Below are 20,078 nucleotides of genomic sequence, written 5' to 3'. Positions count from 1 at the left end.
TCGCTTATTAGGTTCTAAATGCTCATGATACAAAAATCGGGAGACATAGAAATCTCCATGATGTAAAAATATTTGTATATTTGTTGTACTTACTCAACAAAGTAATTTTTAATGACTACTAAATATCGTGTGCATAATTTTTAAATACTCTAATAAAAGGACCTTCAGTGTAGTGTCTTCTAAGTGGAGTTCTTAGCGATTTAAAAAGCGACGGAACTGATAGGTGGCTGGCTAACAATAAAGATTCAGTTCGAGTTGTTACCACTATAAAGGGACAAGACACATTTGTCACTATTATATGTTGATCTCCGAAATATGTATTCCGCGACTATATCAATAAGTACTGGAATAGTAAAATATATTGCAGAGTATCTAAGGCCTTTTGACCAATACTTGATGCGAAAGCTATTTGACTAGATAGATGTAGTCTTAGGACTCTGAAAGGAATTAAAATGGCATAAGGGCTTTTGTCAGTAAGTGGGACAATACTATGTCGGACTTCTGCAGGTTATGCGACGATAGAAGGTTTCAGGTTCAAATGCAGGGAAATTGGTTCTACCACGAATTGGTGGATATTATAAGGCTAAGGTGCATAAGGCTTACAAATAACAAATGAAATAAAGAAAAATAAATAAAATAAGTATTACAGGGTGCAATACACTAGTTTTTATAAGGGGAATTAGCAGTTTCTTCGACTAAAGTGTAGTGAGGATTCTGATCATCATATTTTTTCTTCTTTCACAACCTTAATCCATTTATTTTCAGGAACCAGGTTGAATCCCTTGAGGGTCAGTCTAGTTTCCTTTTCCGTTCACTCTGTTATCATAAATATTCCACATTCTTGATTTTTCACTTTCCTTGAAGGGAATCGCTATGGTCTCCAAGTGAAGTTGACCATTCTGGACCTAACCTAAGTACATACCAAAGAATAAGTAGTGTAAAGTAAGTATTTTTAATTAATTACTTTTCAATGTAATTTTTTGCTGGGGATCGAATGATCACTGAAACCCTTCCAGCAAAATCTTTACTTACCCGGTAAGTAGGCAAGTAGTATTGGAGCAAAGTGTAAGTACTTACTAGGGTGATCGATTATTCGACATTTTCCAAAAACCGGTTTTCGAATAGTTCGAATAGTTGACATTTCAAAAAAACCGGTTGATATTTTTCAAATTCAGAAAAAACCGGTTAACCGGTTTTTCATAATAAATAAAAAAATATATGTTAATTTGAAGAAATTAATGTTTATGATTAAATTTGATTAATAAAACATGGCCCGAAATGATTTTTAACAGTTTAACAGATTATAACTTTAGATCTAGTCGTCTGATTTACATTATTTCTTTAATATAAAAAAAAATTAGGAAAAAAGTGGACACTTCTGTTAAACATAAGGTACTATGTAATCCTAGCTTATTTTAAAGCCCTTTTAGGAAATTTTCATAGGCATTCCAACACTTCCATAATATTTCAGCGGTAAATTAATTATTGTAATTGGAATATAATCTTAAGATTAATAAAATTTTATTAAACAGTTATCAATTTTACAAATAAAATTTTTTAATTAATTAGGAAAATCAAAAAAGTTTAACCAATGGTGCTTTAGAAAAATATATCCTAGTTCCTGGACTCGAATATTTTTAAACGGGCTGTATTATTTACTTCAAAATTGCATTTAAATAATCTTTGAATACAAAGCAAATAAAAGTATTCGAAACCGGTTTTTAAAAAGTGAAAAAACCGGGTTATTCGATATTCGAAAAATCAACATTTAGAAAAAATCGACACTGGTAAAGCAGAAAAAACCGGTTGAAAAATCGAGTCGATCACCCTAGTACTTACATACTACTTATTTTTATTCGACGATGATCAAAAAATAACTGGTTACCTGGATTTATAACCGGCTTTACAGTTATTTGCAGTTTTTGTTAGTCCATTATCTTACTCAATGTTTCATTAACAAATTATTTTATCGTGCTATTTGGAATGGTTTTAACCGAAATATAAAAATCAATATTTTTTTCAAAAAACTTCTAATATAGAATAGTTAGAACCACTAATTCCTTATTAGACATACACTCTAGAAAATTGGCTGCAAATCTTATTGAAAAAATAATGTTATTTATAACGACTACTCATTACCAAGTAATGTATGAAATAACAACATTACTCATTACCAAAATTTTAAAAATATTTTACTGGGCTATAATAAATTTTATTAAGTGAAAGACATTACAGTTAAAATTATATTTTGCGTTCCATTTATTTATGTTCTTTTAATATACTTTTACGAATAAATTAAAATATGTGGCAAAATTTTGAATATTTAATACAACAATAGCAACAAATCTGAATTATTTGAATAATTTTTTATGAAATATATATTGTAAGTGACAATTAATTTTAAAAATTTACATTTTCGTACTAAATACAATACAATTTGAAAAAAATAGAAATTACAAGCTTAATTTATAAATAAACTGAAAAATGTACATGCTAATTTCATTATTAATCATATTCGTATTTTAGCATTTAATACGTATACTACAATTCATGGTTTTATGATTTGATATAAAAAAAGTTTCATTATTTTTTTTTCAATTTCTTGTATATTTAAAAATAACTATATATTTAGTATATTTATTTTATTGTTTTTTATTTATATTTCAACACTATGATTAGTTTTATTTGGTATTAAGGATTAACAATTTTTTACGTTTTTGTTTTATCTAAATATTTAAATTTTGTGTTAGCAAATAAATCTGCATACATTGAATTTTATATTTTAATTTATTAATATTATTAGTTTGTATATAGTTTTATTATAAGTTAGCTAGCACACGATTTTACTTAATATTTTAAATAAATTTGTTATTTGTTAAAAAAATTATATTATTATTTATGTAGTTTTAGTTATTTGGTATTTATTGTTTTTTATTTTGTTATTTGTATAAAAATTTATGTTTACCATTGTTCTATAAATTTTTACCATAAAACCCTAAAAGTCTAATACGTGTCGATACGGGACTTTGAACATGTTCCAGAATTTCCATCTTCAATGTTAAAGGGGCGAAAGAAAAGACAAAACAATTGTTTAAACTAGTTAAGTATTTGTTACATATTTCGCTATTAACAGGAGCTATTTTTTTTAGAGACACACAGTGTAAAAATATATTTGATAAAATTTTAGTATTCGTTTTCAGTAAATTATAGCCGTTTTTTATGTGTTATATGAAAAGCACTATTTTACAAGCTTTTAATACGAAATCCTTGTTTGTAAAAGAATTACAAAGTTTCCAAAACTAGAAAGACAGAGGTGTGTACCCTAATCTCCGTGGCGGACAATGCGAATGCGTCAAGTGTACAGCAAGTTACCTCAGCCTTTAAATATAGGTAAGGGTTCCGACTCTGAATCCTTCGATAATAATAACAACACCATCATAGTAAATTCCAAAAAGGATGAAATAGAGCAAATGGTGAAAGAGGTGAGCAATAGCAGAGCTAAACTACGTATTACTAAAAACGGCTTAATGGAGCACAGAGGAGGACGTTGAAAAAGATGCTTCTGTAAAACATAGCTAGATTAGGTTCGAACCTTGATATAGATGACAGGGAAAGGATGGTAAAACCACCCATTTGTCACTATAATAGGTTGATATTCGAAAGAATACGTGATATCATTAACCAGTCCTGGAATAGTAGATTGGATTGCAAAATATCAAAGGCCCTGTGGCCAAAACTTGATATGTGTGCTACCAAAATACTTATAGGACAGGTCAGACACAGTTTAAGGGTTCTGATAGGGATTCTAACTGGACACTGCTCAGTTAGAACCTTTGTCAGTAAGTGGGACAGTAGTGTACCGGACTATTTATCTGTATTTAATTATCTATTCATATAAACTCTCTACCATTTTCTTCAATTCTTGTGTTGTGGTAGCGTTTTGGCTTCTCTGTTTTGAATCTTCACTCTCTACCTATTTTCTTTCATTCTTGTGTTGTGGTAGTGTTTTGGCTTCTCTGTTTTGAATCTTCACTTCTTGAAAGGAATCACAATGGACCTTATGGTCTCCGAGTGGATATACACCGTTTTTACGGTGTATAACCCTTCTTAACCTAAACCTAACCTAAAAACATACGTGAGGAAATTCCACGACACCCCAAAGGAAATATCGGATTATCTCTTAATATCTGAGACAAAAAGCATCAGTTCCCCCTAGGAATTGTCAACTGAGAATACAGTCGAAGCCAAGCCATACTTCACTCAAATGAATCTCAATCCAGAATCCTGCGATTAAAGGTGATAACGTCAAGCAAGATATCCGGAAGACGAGCACGTCGGCGAAATCAATATCAAAGATAAGAGTGTCTCAGCTAAAATAGTTAAACTACCTATTACTAAAAAAACGTCTTTCTGGAGCACAGAGGTAGAAGTTGAAGAATATGCTTCAGGAAATCATAGTGAGTCATGACTCACGACACATCGTATTCTCTCTCAATATCTGGGACAAAAAGGATCAGGTCTCCCGAGGAGTTGTCAACTGAGAATACAGTCGAAGCCAAGTCATACATCAATAAAAGCAATCTCAAGTCAGAATCCTGAGATTAAGCAAGTCGGTGAAATCAATCTCAAAAGAAGACCCGACAAACGCGATGGCGGCCTGACAGACATGACTTACCTGTATAAATTATAAAATCAAGGCTAACCTATTTAAATAAATATTTCGTAAAAACTTGACAACTTTTTTCAATACAAAAGACGTTGGTAATAAATCAAAATAAAAAAATATTTTTAGTTGGTAAATAATATTAGTTTTTTTTATTAAAAAAATAAAAATTTACTGAAAACGAATACTTTTGTATTTATGTTATAAAATTTTCTAATTTTTCGGCTTAAGTTATCAAATATATTTTTAAAACGTGTTCTAGTTTAATAAAAATGTTTTTCTTTTATATATAAAAAAAACATAGAAAGCAAATTATAGAAATATAAAAATTGCACATATTTTGATAGAATTAGAAAAATGAAAATGAAGAATGTAGAATAAAAGAAAAACAAAGTAAAAGCATTTAATTTTTCATTTAGATTAAAACTCTATTAATTTTCATGATTTATTATTGAAATATATTTATTTTTTTTTTAAATGTGTACATTGATAAGTTTCTATTTAAGTGTTTTCATATTATTTACTTTAGACTTTTTATAACAAAATAGAATAAATAAAATATCACACCCAATTGTATTTTTAAGTATTCAATTCTCACTCTAATTGAACTTAATTAAACAATAATGTTTTTTTTTTAAAGCAACTTAGTTTAAATCACAATTTTTAGGAAATTTAAATTTTAAAATTAAATATAAATAAATAATAAAAAAAATAAACAAAAAATAAATTTTTTGTAAGAGATTCAAAAAAGTTATTTTAATTAAAACAACAAAAGATTCATTTTAAATTAAAAGGAACTTGTTAAAGCTACAAATGACAGGTGCGTAAAGGATTATCAATCTGAAAGAAAACAAGAATATAAATAAAAAATAAAGTGTTAAATAATGCTTTGAAACTTTCTAAAAATTAAATTACAAACAAATTATAAAACAAAAAATTTAGTGTACAATTGAACATAATACTTACTTTAATTAATTAAAAATGACCAATATAGGATAAAAAAATTTCCAAAACTAGCTTTTAAGCATCTACTTTATGTTAGATAATTTATTAATGTTTAGTTCAGTTTTCTTTCAGAAGCATATAGAAAATATTTACAAACAAAAAATGAATATTATTCAAATATATTTTGTTAAAATTTAATGTCTTCAGTTTAAAAATTAGTTGAATCACTGTACGATATAAGTTTCACTGTACGATATAAGTATCACTGTACGATATAACTATGAGGAAGTGGGTATATAGCGGTATTTCCACCACAGGGTGAAAAGAAATCAGAAAGTGTGTGATTTCACAAGAAATATTTGTATTTTCCTATGTTGTTATATTGAACCCTGCTTCAGGTTAATGCCGTGGCCGTATGATTCTCTCGATTATGTTTTAATTAAGGCTAACTTTCCCAAGACTAAGAGCGCGCCTGACCATGTGTTTCAATAAATTCAAAGCAGATCTTAAAAGGACATGGACAATGTCAAAAACTCGGGGTTCATCCAAACGATAGCTCATGAACTGAGTCTATCTCTGATACTTTAACCTCACTTATGTAAACACAGATATGGATAATTATCAGTGGGACTTCTTCTCGGTGCCATCGATTAATGCACATTTCCGAATACATTAAAGAAATAGTCAGAAGCCCAAACTAAGGGGTAATATATAAAACGACGCAATATTGCTGTCTGGCATTATCAAGTCCTTTAAGAGTAAAATTGACTGGCTAAAATGACACATAAGTATCTTATTGAATTTGACAGTAGTCGGCTCATTGCTCAATTTGAAATGCTTCTAGTAAGTGGTACAATACCATACCGAAATTCAGTAGGTTATGAGAAGATGTTAAGGTGCTAAATACCATTGAGCATATAACTTCTAGGAAATAGCATCTGTACTGTGGAGCACATAGCTTCCGAACCTACCCTGACTGATCATAGATTAAATCTATCAGAGGTTGTTATCCAAAAGAATGATTCCTTGATTCGTGCGACAAACTGGTTTGTCGTCTCTCTTTTTTCAGGGAATCAAAGGCATCAATGTATTGGACCCAAGTGTGTCCCCTGTGATGAGATCACGAGGAAAACCTGCTAACCTAAGTCTTTCACGTATATGAGACACCGGTGTCCCAAGTTTTTTTTTTTTTATTTGTTTATATTTAGAGCTTAATTCTGAGTTCAAAGCAAAAGTGCGTTTTTTTTTTAAGGAAACCTAAGTCCTTTTTAAAATTTATGGCCCTACATGCTAAAAAGTATAATACCCTGCGAAAACACTACAATTTTTATCAAAAAACAGCAAAATAAGGTGTGTGTAGTGCACACATATGCACAAAAAGTCCAGTGATTTAGATTTGCTAAACAAACCCATGATCTCGTGAAATATTTTCGAAATTTAAGTATGTAATCGAAATTTTAAGTAAATTAAATATTGGTCACTTTTAATTTAAATATTGATAAAAATAAAATACCTTTACACTAACATATTTATCTGAATTGAATTATGAAAACAGATAATTCCACATTTTGGAAAATTTTCACTGGTTTCTGTTCTTTAACTCAGTTAATGTAAAGGCAACTTTAGAAAAACTTAGAAAATCATGCAAATTTATAAAAAAAAGTCTAAACTAAGTAATATACATAACAATAAAGTATAATAAAAAAACGTTTAAAGATTTGAAAAAATTGTGTCATGTTTATGTAATTATGCGTGTTTAAGAATAAGTATAATCGGAAAATATTCCAAATAAATGTACTAGTAATAGTAACTTAATGTCAAAACATCTGAAAAATGAGTGTGAAAGACAATAAGTAGAGCAGTTAACAAAAAACCAACCTTTTCTTTTACTAGTTTGTGAAACTTTATTGTTTGTATCATTTTGTTTGTTTAACAATCCTTTGATTTCAATGTATCTTTTGTCTTAATTTAATTCTTCTTACATTTTTTTACATAAAATTATTTGTTACCACAGTAAGATCGGCAATTATTTGATTAGTTTCATTCAATATATTTGACTTTAATATCATAAATAAAACATTGTTTTTCGAGTTGGAGTTTTGAAATTGAAAATGTAAATAGTCAAAAAGTAATTTTGTAGTTGTTATTGTTTAGTTTTATAGTTTGTTATTTGTGATTTAAGTAGTTTAGTTTAATGGTTAGTAAGTTTTTTATTTTATTTTAATTCAGAACAAATCCACCAAAAATTAGAACGAGATTTAGAGAACCAAATGAAATTTTTATAGAAAAGAAGAAGAAAAAAAATTAAACATTTGTTTATTATAATTTTTATTTTTAAAATTTCAAAGGTTTCATATAAGTTAATTTATAAATTTTGATCACAAGAGCATGCAAAAATATGAATAAAATAATATATATTTAAAATAAATACCTACATCTTACGTACATACATATTTACAAGTTTTGTTTCTTTTTTTTAATTTGTTAATTGTTAACTACATTGTTTAGTTATATATTAACTAAAAATAAATGAAAAGAAAATGACAAAATTTATTTAGATAGAAATAAATACAAAAAGAAATTATGTATAAATTAAACAAAATATTAAATAAGATTAATAAATAGAAGTTAGATAGGTGTGACCGATTTGAAATTAAGTTTTTAATATAAAGAAAAAGTTAAACATATTAGACAAAGCTTTTAAAAGAAAATAAGAAATAATTTTAATTTACAAGCCATTCATAGAAAGCCAATTTGTTACCAATTGTTAACAGTTATAGAGTTGTAGACAAAGATTTGTTTAGTAGTTTTAGATAGTTATATAAAGTTTTTAGTTATTTTTTTTGTTCTTATTCAGAAGACTGTAATTTGGTATAATGTTTAATATTAAAAGGTGTTATTGTTCATTTAATTGTTTTAATTAATAGAATGATTTTAAATAATAGAATGACTAGTAGAGTTGTAGTAGTACAACATGTGTTTTGTTTTTAGATCATTCACAATTTTTGTATCTAGCAAGAGTACTACGATTATCTGCCGTAAATAAGATACTTACGCGATTAATCGAGTTACGGCGAGGATCACCTGTCGCGCCAGTAACTGAGCCTCCACCACTTCCGCTACGACTACGACCTATATCATTGTCGTCTATGCAAATATCAGAATCTGAATCGGTACGCCTTAACCCACCATCCTAATGTAATATGTAAGCACCATAATGAAGTATTTACAAGGTCGCATGAAGAATTTAATATGTGAGTAATAATTGTAAAGAAACGCTATAATAATTACCTGTGTCAACTGTTCGGTGGTTGTTAAAAGTCGTGCCACAGGGTTACAACACACAGGCAAGGTCTCCAATAAAGTTGGCCTTGAATGTGTTAACAATGGTTTCATATATCTAAAATAATAGAAACAATTAAGTAATATACAGATTATATGGAGCATGATTTTTGCCATTTTAAGAGAACTATAACATTTTTAATAAAAGCAGTTCGAACTTGGCTTAAATTAAAAACGCATTTTGGAATATATTTGTTGTAATTTGTTTATATAATTCGAGAGCATTATGTGTAAGTTTATTTTAATTTTTAATTCGCTAAAGTAAGTACTCATTAAACGGTGAATTTCACGGTTGGCAAAATTGATACAATTGTACTATTTTTGGGACAATTCGATCTTCAGAAGTGCAATGGTACACCCATTGTGTAAAATTTAATATTATACAAAATTCCCCTACTGAATAAAAATTGTACTTTTAACACAAAGTTCAAAGAACTACCGATTTCTGTAAAATGTTTACTAAACTTCAGAAGATACTTCAATTATTGCTTATATTCTCTCATATTCTAATAATCCTGGAAGAGATTACAACCAGACAAGCAGTAATAGATATACTAATATTATCTAGTCTAATCGTTTATAGTCTAGTTTATATACTAGTCTGCTGTCTAGTCTATAGAATAGCCTATTGGATATCAATGGACTCGTTTATTGATACATACATAAATTGATTAGTTTACTGACTGAAGATTTCGGCTTTTGTTTTATATTTATATAAATTTGCAAAATTTATAATGGATAATTCCATTTTCCATTTCTTCCCTGAAACCATTGTATTTTTATATTGTTTTCTTTAATTATATGAGCGCATTAATGATAGTTAAATTAATACTATAAATTTGACTACTTACTTTGTATCAAAGTTACCCCACAGTCTGGCAAGAATGGCTTTTTCATTACGTCTACCATTACTACCAATTCCATTGCCCGCAGCGGCATTATTTTCCAAATCACCACAATCCTGTAAATAACCATCAGACTATTTTTAAATATTATGTTGATTCTACACTTAAAATATACCATTAAAAATATAACAAAATAACAACAAATATAGGAATAGTACTAATCTAGTCAAATATTGTCTGCAATAAAATGTGGCTGTGTTATAAACAAAACATAAAACAAATACTTAGTTATATAATAAAATTTGAAAAATATGTAATTATCCGCTTTATCTCAATATCTAGATATTATTTATTACAACACTATATAGCTAGTTAAATTATTTATTTAAGGCCTTATTCATTAACAACATTTTATTCTAAAAACGGTTTATAAATAAAATTTTGCATAAAATTTTTGTTTTATAAACCTTTTATAAAATAAAATCTTGTTTCTGATTAAGAGGTAAGAATTCGGTCAGTATATCGTTGTGATAAAATATCCAGTTATTGAAAATAATTAAAATGGAGTTAAGAGATCATTTTGAAGAGAAAAACAATATGTATGTAGATATTTGTGTTTCTTCTTACAAAATGATCCATTTGAATATTTTCATTCACAATTTGTGTTCAATGTAAATCTTGTTTTTAAAAAATACAACAACTCTGTTTGTCTAAATGATGAAAATGATTTTTAGAATGAATACATGATGGCTTTTATTATTAGTATTGATTTCTAATAACACTGTGCGACAAAAATAACTATGCACTGATTTGATTTTTTTGGTAGGTGCTGTACAGTATATTGATCAAATTTGTCAAAAGCCTTCAAAACTTACTTATTTATAACTTTATTCAAAAGACCCGTTCAAATTTTTTTGAAATTCACAGTATAACTAAAACGAAATCTGTTTGTTGAAGAAATATTTATACATTTCTCAACATTTCTTTAAAGTCTATGTACATTTCTAAAGGTCTCAATTCATTGGTCAATTTCTCATTAAAACAGATGATTTGCAAGTTTCTTAAAGATTTGGAAGTGGAATGTAATATAAAAACATTTCTCGACACTGCTCCTTATTTGCAGAAGTTGAAGGGATGGAATGCAAGTGAGCAGCCTCGGAATTTCCAGTGCGTGGAAAAATATCATTAAAGCAGAAAAAGTCTGATCATTAAAGCAGAAAAAGTCAATCTTACAATCTTCTTGTTACTTGATGTGAAGACTCTCGAGTATATTCTCATCCCCGGTTGCGCCACCTTCACAGCAGCTCGTTCATAGAGTATAGAGATAAACTGGGAGTCTTATTGGCGACTCAAATTCTCCAATTAAATCGTCGAAGTCAATGTCTCTTGAGGATTTTCTTATCTCTCAGCTATCATCTTCCATCATGAAATTCCTCGGACTATCATAGAATTAATATAGCATTAAAACTCATACCTCATTGTTTAAATCAACTTATGAATGAGCGATCCTAGTTGCGCCAGACATATCGAAATAATTTCACACTATAAGCTATCACTTCCAGAATATCCTAAAGTCCATAATGCCCAACAATACAAAAAAAGGATTGTGAACAAAATCAATGCGTCTAACCTACAGTTTACAACAACCAAGATTGCGAAGTAGGAAAAAGGCTTCCAAAGCGCTAACTGGGAACACTTGGGCATGGATTAAGACACGGTCACTAAACGAATGTACAAGAAAGGAGAGATACTGCCACATTCCGCATAGCTTTTAAAGTACTTATGAGTCATAATCAGACAATCAATTAGGAAAAATTTAAACTTGCCGAACTTGTTGCCGAATTGTGCAATAATTATTAAAATGTTAACAAACTAATTTTGAACAAAATTGAGTTATTCCAATAAGGAAAGATGACTTCTTTTATACCAACTAAAGAACCCTAGCTGTCTGTAAATGTACCCAGCAAAAAATAATTGATGTCATACTTTACAAACTACATCTTAATCACATCTTAAAATGCGATTACATATTTTTCACTTTTATAAACCAAATATTTCCTTACAAATGAAACCCCAGTTAAAAGTGAGGAAAGAGATGTGGAAAAGTCATTACAAATAACATATTTGAAGTACATCAAGATTTGGTGAAAGAGTAGTGAAATTTACATAAGCGTGTCATTAAGAGAATGTGTTTTATTTTTGACATCCAAATATCGGATTTTTACTGCTTCTAAAAATAAGATTAGATGTAGTTCAAAGTTGCCAAAAATGAACAACATCCCTCCAATGACACGCAAATGTAAAATTCATAGGTTTTACACCCGAATTTGAAGCACTTCGGAAGCACTTACTAGTTGTGATGAAAATTCTACATCTTTTTCCACACTTTTTTGCTGGGGTGTCATTGGATGTTGTTCAATTTTGACAACTTTGAACTACATCTAATCTTATTTTTAGAAGCAGTAAAAATTCGATATTTAAATGTTAAAAATAAACCACATTCTTTCAATGACATGTTTATATAAATTTCATTGTTTTTTCAGCAAAGTTTGATGTATTTCGAATAAGTTATTTGTAGTGACTTTTCTACATATCTTTCCTCACTTTTAACTGGGCTTTTATTTGTAAGGAAATATTTCCCAACAAAAACTAACCTAAGTCATACTTTACAAACGACATCTTATTCACATCTAAAAATGCGATAACATATTTTTCGCTTTTAGAAACCAAAAATTTCCTCACAAGTAATAACCCAGTTAAAAATGGGGAAATGAAATTTACATAAGCCTGTCATTAAAAGAATGTGGTTTATTTTTAACATCCAATTATCGTATTTTTACTGCTTCTAATAATAAGATTAGATCCAGTTCATAGATGTCAAAAATGAACAACATCCCTCCAATGACACGCTAATGTAAAATTCATAGGTTTTTCACCCGAATTTGAATCACTTCGGGTTACTAGTTGTGGTGAAAATACTACATCTTTTTCCACACTTTTTTTGCTGGGTATGTAAAAGTGTGCTAAAAATTATAAATAAAGTATTTTACACATAAATTGAAAAATGATGATAATATTTACACATACCGCGTTTGTTGTATTTTCCATTGAATTGTAAACCTTTTTATTGGTAATTTTTGCATACAAAAATGTTGAAAAAATATTGAAAAAAAGGAAAGCAATTTTGTTTTAAATATATAAAGAAACAAATGTTGAAAAATTTGAATGCAAATTATATATTGAGAGCCTATATTCAATGCATGCAAATGTAGTTTTGGTTAAAATGTGTTTTTTTTTTATAAAGTAGCGTTTTCTGAACTACTGTTTTGTAATTTTATTACAGTTTTTTTAATATAATGGTGATATTATATTAAAAAAACTGTTCTATTTATTTTTTATGTTCGATTCACAGTTCTCAGAAATAATAATATATGGGCTCTCAATATCATATACAAGTTAAGCAAATGATAAAAATAATAAAAAAAGCTTGCAAATGTATTGAGAAAACTGTACAAAACATAAATTGTCACTATTAAATATAAGAAAAACAAAGAAAGTCTACTCTATGATCATAGAATAAATATGTATTTAAAGTAATTAAACAGAAAAATACTCACACTGTGAATCTGATAATTATTTAATTGTTCAGTCTCTTCATCAACACCCACACTAAAATATAAATGAGATTTAATTATTATTAACATTTATTAAGAGATGAGAAACATTTAAATACTCACGGTATCTTGAGCCAGCTCAATAGAAAATTTGATGCACCACCCTGTATAACAACAGTAAATATAACAATTAAAGATGTTGCAGTCAACATTGTTTGACGAGCCTCTGATATGGTATTACGTATAGCTAAGGCAAATGACATTGCACCTCGCAAACCTAAAGAATTTCAAGCAATATAAACAAAATTTCCGCTAAATAAGAATTGCTATTTACTAACCAGCAAAAAATAGCATGTGTTGGAAATTTGAAGAAATTTTTGGGTTTCTATTTAAATTTAACAGCCATGATAAGGGATAAATATTAACAGCACGTCCGATAGCTGCACATATCTATATTTTGTAGATGAAAATATATTCAAACAATACTATATTTTACAGTAAGGCTAACGTTACTTACAAAACCAGTTATTATGAATACAGCATCAAAATGATGTTTCGGGAAGGTGAACATAGAAACACCAATATATGAAAATATGAAATTCTCTGCTAAAAAATTTAATAGCTCAAAAATTTCTTTGGTTCTTGTGCGAGAATTTTCCGACAAATTATTATAGGTGTAATGCGCCTGACAAATGCCACAGAATAATACTGCTACCACACCAGTTAATTCAGAAGCTTCAGCTATAAGAAAGGTACTGTAGGACATCAAAACAAATAGCGCCGATTCTAGTAGAGGAAAATCTCGAACTCGAGTAAATTTAGTCAAGTGTGAAACAAGTTAAGGAATAGCATATGTATGTACAAATAACTTAATAATATAACGTTTCTATAATATGATTCATAATGTGAGTTGTCAGTAGTAGTGGAATGATAGTATAATATCTGAAATTATCTTGAAACTAAAAAAATAGTTGTATTTCATATGTTCTTATATCTTTGTATAGTATTATTAGTGTAATCACGGTAAATTATATTAAAAGTTTAAAAAAGGATATCAATGCTGTAAAGCAGCCCATTAAAGCTCCAATTAATAATGATAACATGAATATACCAAAGAAATCGCTTAACGCTCGGAAGAAGGCATACGTCTCGAACTCCCCAGTGCTTGAATAGTGCTCTCCATAATTTTGTATTGCTCTAAAAAGATAAATACAATTTCAATATGTTTAAATATTTCGACAAAATTAAGATATAAATATTCGTAGTTTTTCATTTAGTATTATTAAACTTACCCACTTAATACAATCGCCACCGCATCATTTAAAACAGATTCACCAAAAACCAGCGCATAAAGATTAACATCAACATGTAGATCATGAAAAATGGCTAGTATTGTTAGTGGATCTGTTGGCGAAATCAACGCTCCGAAATACAGTGTGTCCAGAAATGTAAAACTGCTGCTCAGATATGATGGCATCAGTTTCACACAACCGTACATAATGGCACCGATTAGGAACGCTGATAATGTTGTGCCTAATATAGCAAATGTTAAAATAGCGCCAAGATTACGAAAAAAATATTTCTAAAAAAAATAAAAATATATTAATATGAATTTATCAAAAAATATGTATGTATTTATATTAGAATGCCACGATTTTCGTACAAAAATATATTTTTTGTCAAAATGGGAAGTGATGGTTATAATTTAATACAAAGGATAATCGCATCGAAAGGGAGCCATTCATGGCGTTTTTTAGAAGAAAAATATTCAGTTGAGTTAAAAGAAAACTTCCAAATTTCGATTTAGCGATAATGAGCAAAATTCCGGAATTATTTATATTATAGATTAGATTTCTAAATATATTTTTGATACTAATGAGGCAAAGTGTCAAAAAAAGTATTCTGGAGTTATTTCGTTCGAAATACATACATACTGTCTAAGAAAAAACTATGTGTTCGAGATATATCGGAAAATATGTTTAAAAATATGAGGTTTTTCATAAAACTTTAATAAAAAACTTATCTCTCTTACTTTTTTAAAATAGTTTTAAAATTTTGCGAGGCACTCTAATGTATTTGCATTACCTTTTTTAAACTGTAGCCTGCGTGAAATATAATAGGTGGTAAAATTATATTGAAAAATATTTCTGGATCAAATGTTGCTTTTAAATCGATTTCATTCTCAACTACATCATAAACTTGACTTCGGAAAGTATACGCATACGTTTTATTTTCTAATGGTTCGCTATTATTTGGTGGTGTTAATTTGCCAGGAAACTGTTAAAAATAAAGTCATTATTTATGCGAAAAGAGCCGAGTATAAAAAAACTCACTTGTAACCAGAGCGTATCTGGGGGTAATGTTTGATTGAATTTCGAATTTGGATCGGGTTCAACTTCCAAATGTACAAGTGGTTTTGATGAAGCTGAATATCGTATTGCAGCACCCACAATTAAACCTGAAAAATAAATTTGTTACGAATTATTTGTTTAAGGATTATAAAAAACACTTTTAAAAAATTGCAACAAAAATATTTGCTACTAAAATATACAAGTAAATTTGCAGTTATCTATCGTAACAAATGTGGCAATATCAATATCAAGAAACGCTAATTCTAAAAGCTGTGAAAACCGCTATAGTTGAGAAAGGAAGCCGTTAAGTTGGAAAGAAATTGTAAATAACATGGTAAAAATATCAGATGAGAGGTTGTCATTGAAGTGGGAAGGGTTAACAGAGGACGCCACAGGGTGTGTTTTATCGCCTCTATTGTGGCTAATAGCTGTATTATAACTGTATTATTAAATGCTAACTGTATTACATTGCTATTTGAATCTAAAGGTAGAAAAATCGTTCCCTTTACGAAAAAGTGGTGTCGAAAAATTCTTTCCACGACTAGTGGCATCATGTAGGCTGCACTAGGTGAACTCCTGATATGGGCTAACTAACGCTGAACTAATATTATTTAGAGAAGCTACGTATTTGGAGATTTTCCTTGATAGAAGGCTTTAATGGAAAGAAAATGTTCAAGGAAGAATGAAAAAGGGACTTAATGCCGGCTACACATTAGGGTGATCGACTCGATTTTTCAACCGGTTTTAAAACCGGTTTTTTCTGCTTTACCAGTGTCGGTTTTTTCTTTATGTTGATTTTTCGAATATCGAATAACCCGGTTTTTTCACTTTTTAAAAACCGGTTTCGAATACTTTTATTTGCTTTGTATTCAAAAATTATTTAAATGAAATTTTTAAGTAAATAATAATACAGCCCGTCTAAATTTTAAAAATATTCGAGTCGAGGAACTAGCGTATATTTTTCTACAGCTCCTTTGGTTAAACTTTTTTGATTTTCCTAATTAATTAAAAAAAAATTATTTGTAAAATTGATAACTGTTTGATAAAATTTTATCAATCTTAAGATTACATTCTAATTACCATAATTAATTTACGGCTGAAATTTTATGGAAGTGTTGGAATGTCTATGCAAATTTCCTAAACAGGGCTTTTAAAATAAGCTAGGATTACATAGTACCTTATGTTTAACAGAAGTGTCCACTTTTTTCCTAATTTTTTTATATTAAAGAAATAATGTAAATCAGCCGACTAGATCTAAAGTTATAATCTTTTAAACTGTTAAAAATCATTTCGGGCCATGTTTTATTAATCAAATTTAAACATAAACATTAAGTATTTCAAATTAAAATATATTTTTTTATTTACAATGAAAAACCGGTTAACCGGTTTTTTCTGAATTTGAAAAATATCAACCGGTTTTTTTTAAATATCAACTATTCGAACTATTCGAAAACCGGTTTTTGGAAAATGTCGAATAATCGATCACCCTACTACACATACAATGAAAGAATTGAGGTCTGAAACCAGATATGGTAAATTAAATTTACATATCGGTTGTCAGGCCTATTCTTACTTATAGTTGTATTGTCTGGTGGGAGTTTTGAGAAAGAACAGTTATGGAAAGATGCTCAATGAAGGCCATTAGTAGCACTCCACAAGTGGCTTTGAACATCATTCTTTACTTGTCACCTATAGAATATTTTGTAGCAGGTGTGGCGGCTAGACATTTTTACTAAGACTCTATGTCCTTGTTAGTCAAACAATTGCAACAATCACACGAATATTCTGTACGAAGTAAGTCAACTTGATCATGCTTACTCCCCTTGTGCCTGATACCGATATAAAAAGGTGCTTTAGATTTACTGATGAATATAGTGTCTTTCAAGCAGAGATCCCAGCGTTCCCCCATCTGGAAAGCGACGGAATTGTTACGGATATTGCAGCAACAACTACTACGGAGTCATATTGATCTAGGGTTAGTCATGTGATTAGGGCCTTTGTCAGTAAGTGGGACAATAATATAGGAACTAGAGATGATTGCGCATATAATTTGTCACTGTCCCATAATACAGAATCTCAGGTTGAAATGGCTGTGTAAAAGTCCCATGAGAAAGGCGGGAAAGTACGGAACTCAACCCTCGCAGTATACTAGGTTTTATCAGGGGAATTAGTAATTTCTTCGACTGGGTTTTATAGGGAGATTCAGGTTCTCTTAGTTTTGATTTTTTTTGGAATATTGATTCGGTGAAACTTCTAGGTTGAAACTCCTTAAGAATCGACCTAGTTCCTTTACTCTCTCTTCCTTATTTAAATTATTTTTGTTTTTCTATCTATCTTTGGATCCTAACTTTCTTTGAAGCAAATCACAATAGACTTTACGGTCTCCGAGTGGAGTTGCACTATTTTATTGTGCATAAGCCTTCCTAATTTAAATCTTAGGGTTTAAATAACATGCAACAATTTACAATTTGTTAATAAATCAAGACCAAAAAAGCTTTATATAAATAGTTAGATTAAAATGTTTATATCTTCAGATCATGGCATAATCGACTCAATATATTTATGACATTATATTTGGGTGTTTACTACTATTGTGGTGTGGTGGAGGGTGCTGACTACAGTTAAAATAATCACATCAAAATATCTCAAAGTGGACAGTTTTAAAAGAAATAAGTTCACTTTTGTTTACAATCCTTGTTATAGATTTTTGCATGTAGTATATTTTAAAAAATATTTATGACAAACAACGATACGACACGATTGTGAAATGGACATTTGGATATGTATATAAGCAGTTCTATTTAAATAAAGAATTATTACTAAAAAGATAATAAAAAACCTGTAATGCAAAAATTAAATTCATCATTTTAATACCTATAAGGTAAATTACGACTTAAATTTTTTTCATAAGAAACAATTCTAAATTTCAATTAAATCCAATTGGGAATTCCCCTTTACAAACAGCTATTCAACAGGTAAATTGCAAAATGAAACAAATTGGACGCAACAAAAAAGTGCTATTAATAAATTGATTTGATACAATACTAATGCAGGAAAAGTCACTTTAATCACAATTCACATTGTGGTAGTGCTTAAAAGGTGATAACAACTAATACTGTGTCTACATACATAAATATGTATGTTTGCGGGTAAAACCCGAAGGGTGGGTTACTTATGTATGTCTATATAAACCAAACTTTTACAATAGTTTTTAAATAATACTTACCATATATCACAGCGAGGCCAGTCTCATGTAACCATGAGACACGATGATGCTTAAACAACCATATTGTCAATACAGTCAAGGTCAGCAGGAAGGTGTAGACAAGAAGGTTAAGGCTGTCAATGCGATGCGTTAACGTCGCCTTCGCGTCAAGCGCGATGTCTGTAGCAGTTGCATCACAGCAACTGGTACCAAAAATCAAAACAAGTATTACTGAATCCACCAAAATTGACCGGCTAGAAATCCGGGTGATAAATTGATTAATAACATTTTTATTAATTTTTAGCCAGTGGAACACCATCTGTAGCTAATTTTGACTGGGCACAAATGAAATTCAACGTTATTTAAATTTCTTTTCTATTATATTCGTTTTACACAGGCACAATAATTGTAATAATCGATAATTATTTTTGTTTGTATTTTCTTTGTAAAAATATGTTTTCTCTTTTTCGTTCTAACAAACAATAATATATGTATATTTTTAATCTAATTTACATTCAATTCATTTTTGTGTTTAATAATATGATTCACGAATGACAAAATATTTTAAAATATTAACTTTTTATTATTATTTCACAATTTTCTACGATGTAATTTGTTTGTTCTTTTGTTTTCCACAACTTCCACAATATTTACGATTCATTTGTTGTTTTTCGACTGGCAAGCAGATACCTTTGTCCAACAAAACTAAGGGTTGCGGCGTATGACAATAAACATTTTGGCGTCGGCTTTAAATCGACTAAGATTATTTTAATTTTTGGAACGGTATTTATAAATTTTTAAAGTATGTATGTCTGTGTTATGCATTAATTAAACTGTAATACGAATAAAAAATGGTGAAAAATGTTTTTGCCATCTTAAGTTGAACAAATTTTGTAGCGTTGACTTTAAATTTTATCGGCGGCTAGTCTTAGTCAACTTCAGCAGAAGTGGCGGAGGTCTCTGTTTCTTCTTCACATGTCTAAATTCAAATCTTAAATCACTGCAAGTTAATATCACTATAACTGTGTAATATCGGCCGAAAAGTAATTACATATTTTTTTAATTTAAAAACGTTACTATGGAACCACATACATATATCCTTATCCTCCATGT

General features: G+C 29.1%; 1 protein-coding gene across 11 annotated transcripts; it reads right to left on the bottom strand.

Moving 5' to 3' along the window:
- Nucleotides 1-2,240: 2,240 nt before the first annotated feature.
- Nucleotides 2,241-19,733, bottom strand: LOC119616508 (sodium/hydrogen exchanger 6). Of its 11 annotated transcripts, none has more exons than XR_005232551.1 (15): nucleotides 18,987-19,733; nucleotides 15,743-15,867; nucleotides 15,495-15,686; nucleotides 14,702-14,991; nucleotides 14,465-14,606; nucleotides 13,927-14,235; nucleotides 13,748-13,859; nucleotides 13,533-13,686; nucleotides 13,413-13,464; nucleotides 12,883-12,915; nucleotides 9,802-9,929; nucleotides 8,900-9,008; nucleotides 8,664-8,801; nucleotides 7,487-7,665; nucleotides 2,825-3,050 (listed from the first exon to the last, which is right to left on the bottom strand). XR_005232551.1 is itself a non-coding variant. In XM_037972889.1 (14 exons), exons 1-14 carry the CDS (start codon nucleotides 19,282-19,284, stop codon nucleotides 2,973-2,975), a joined length of 2,160 nt encoding a protein of 719 aa, XP_037828817.1. In that variant the 5' UTR covers nucleotides 19,285-19,733; the 3' UTR covers nucleotides 2,895-2,972. The 11 variants fall into 11 exon arrangements, 8 of the variants coding, with proteins under 8 accessions (XP_037828822.1, XP_037828817.1, XP_037828819.1 ...); XR_005232552.1 differs by lacking the exons at nucleotides 2,825-3,050; nucleotides 7,487-7,665 and adding exons at nucleotides 5,099-5,503; nucleotides 8,044-8,127 and having other exon boundaries at nucleotides 18,987-19,729; XM_037972889.1 differs by lacking the exon at nucleotides 7,487-7,665 and having other exon boundaries at nucleotides 2,895-3,050.
- Between the last annotated feature and the right edge of the window lie 345 nt (nucleotides 19,734-20,078).

Source organism: Lucilia sericata, unplaced genomic scaffold, assembly GCF_015586225.1.
Source record: "Lucilia sericata isolate MDLA Ls3-8-SP2 unplaced genomic scaffold, ASM1558622v1 Contig000077F_arrow, whole genome shotgun sequence".
Classification (NCBI taxonomy): Eukaryota; Metazoa; Arthropoda; class Insecta; order Diptera; family Calliphoridae; genus Lucilia; species Lucilia sericata.
The sequence above is the reverse complement of the archived record's forward strand: the minus strand, read 5'-3'. Positions and strand labels throughout refer to the sequence as shown.

Bases quoted from the DNA above. Each gene is read 5' to 3' on its own strand.
- LOC119616508 (XM_037972889.1), bottom strand. From the start codon at position 19,284: ATGGTGTTCCACTGGCTAAAAATTAATAAAAATGTTATTAATCAATTT. The intron at 14,607-14,701 runs GTAAGTTTAATA...TTATCTTTTTAG, and splicing joins GTGGCGATTGTATTAAGTGG to AGCAATACAAAATTATGGAG. The intron at 12,916-13,412 runs GTGAGTATTTTT...ACCAATAAAAAG, and splicing joins ATAATTATCAGATTCACAGT to GTTTACAATTCAATGGAAAA.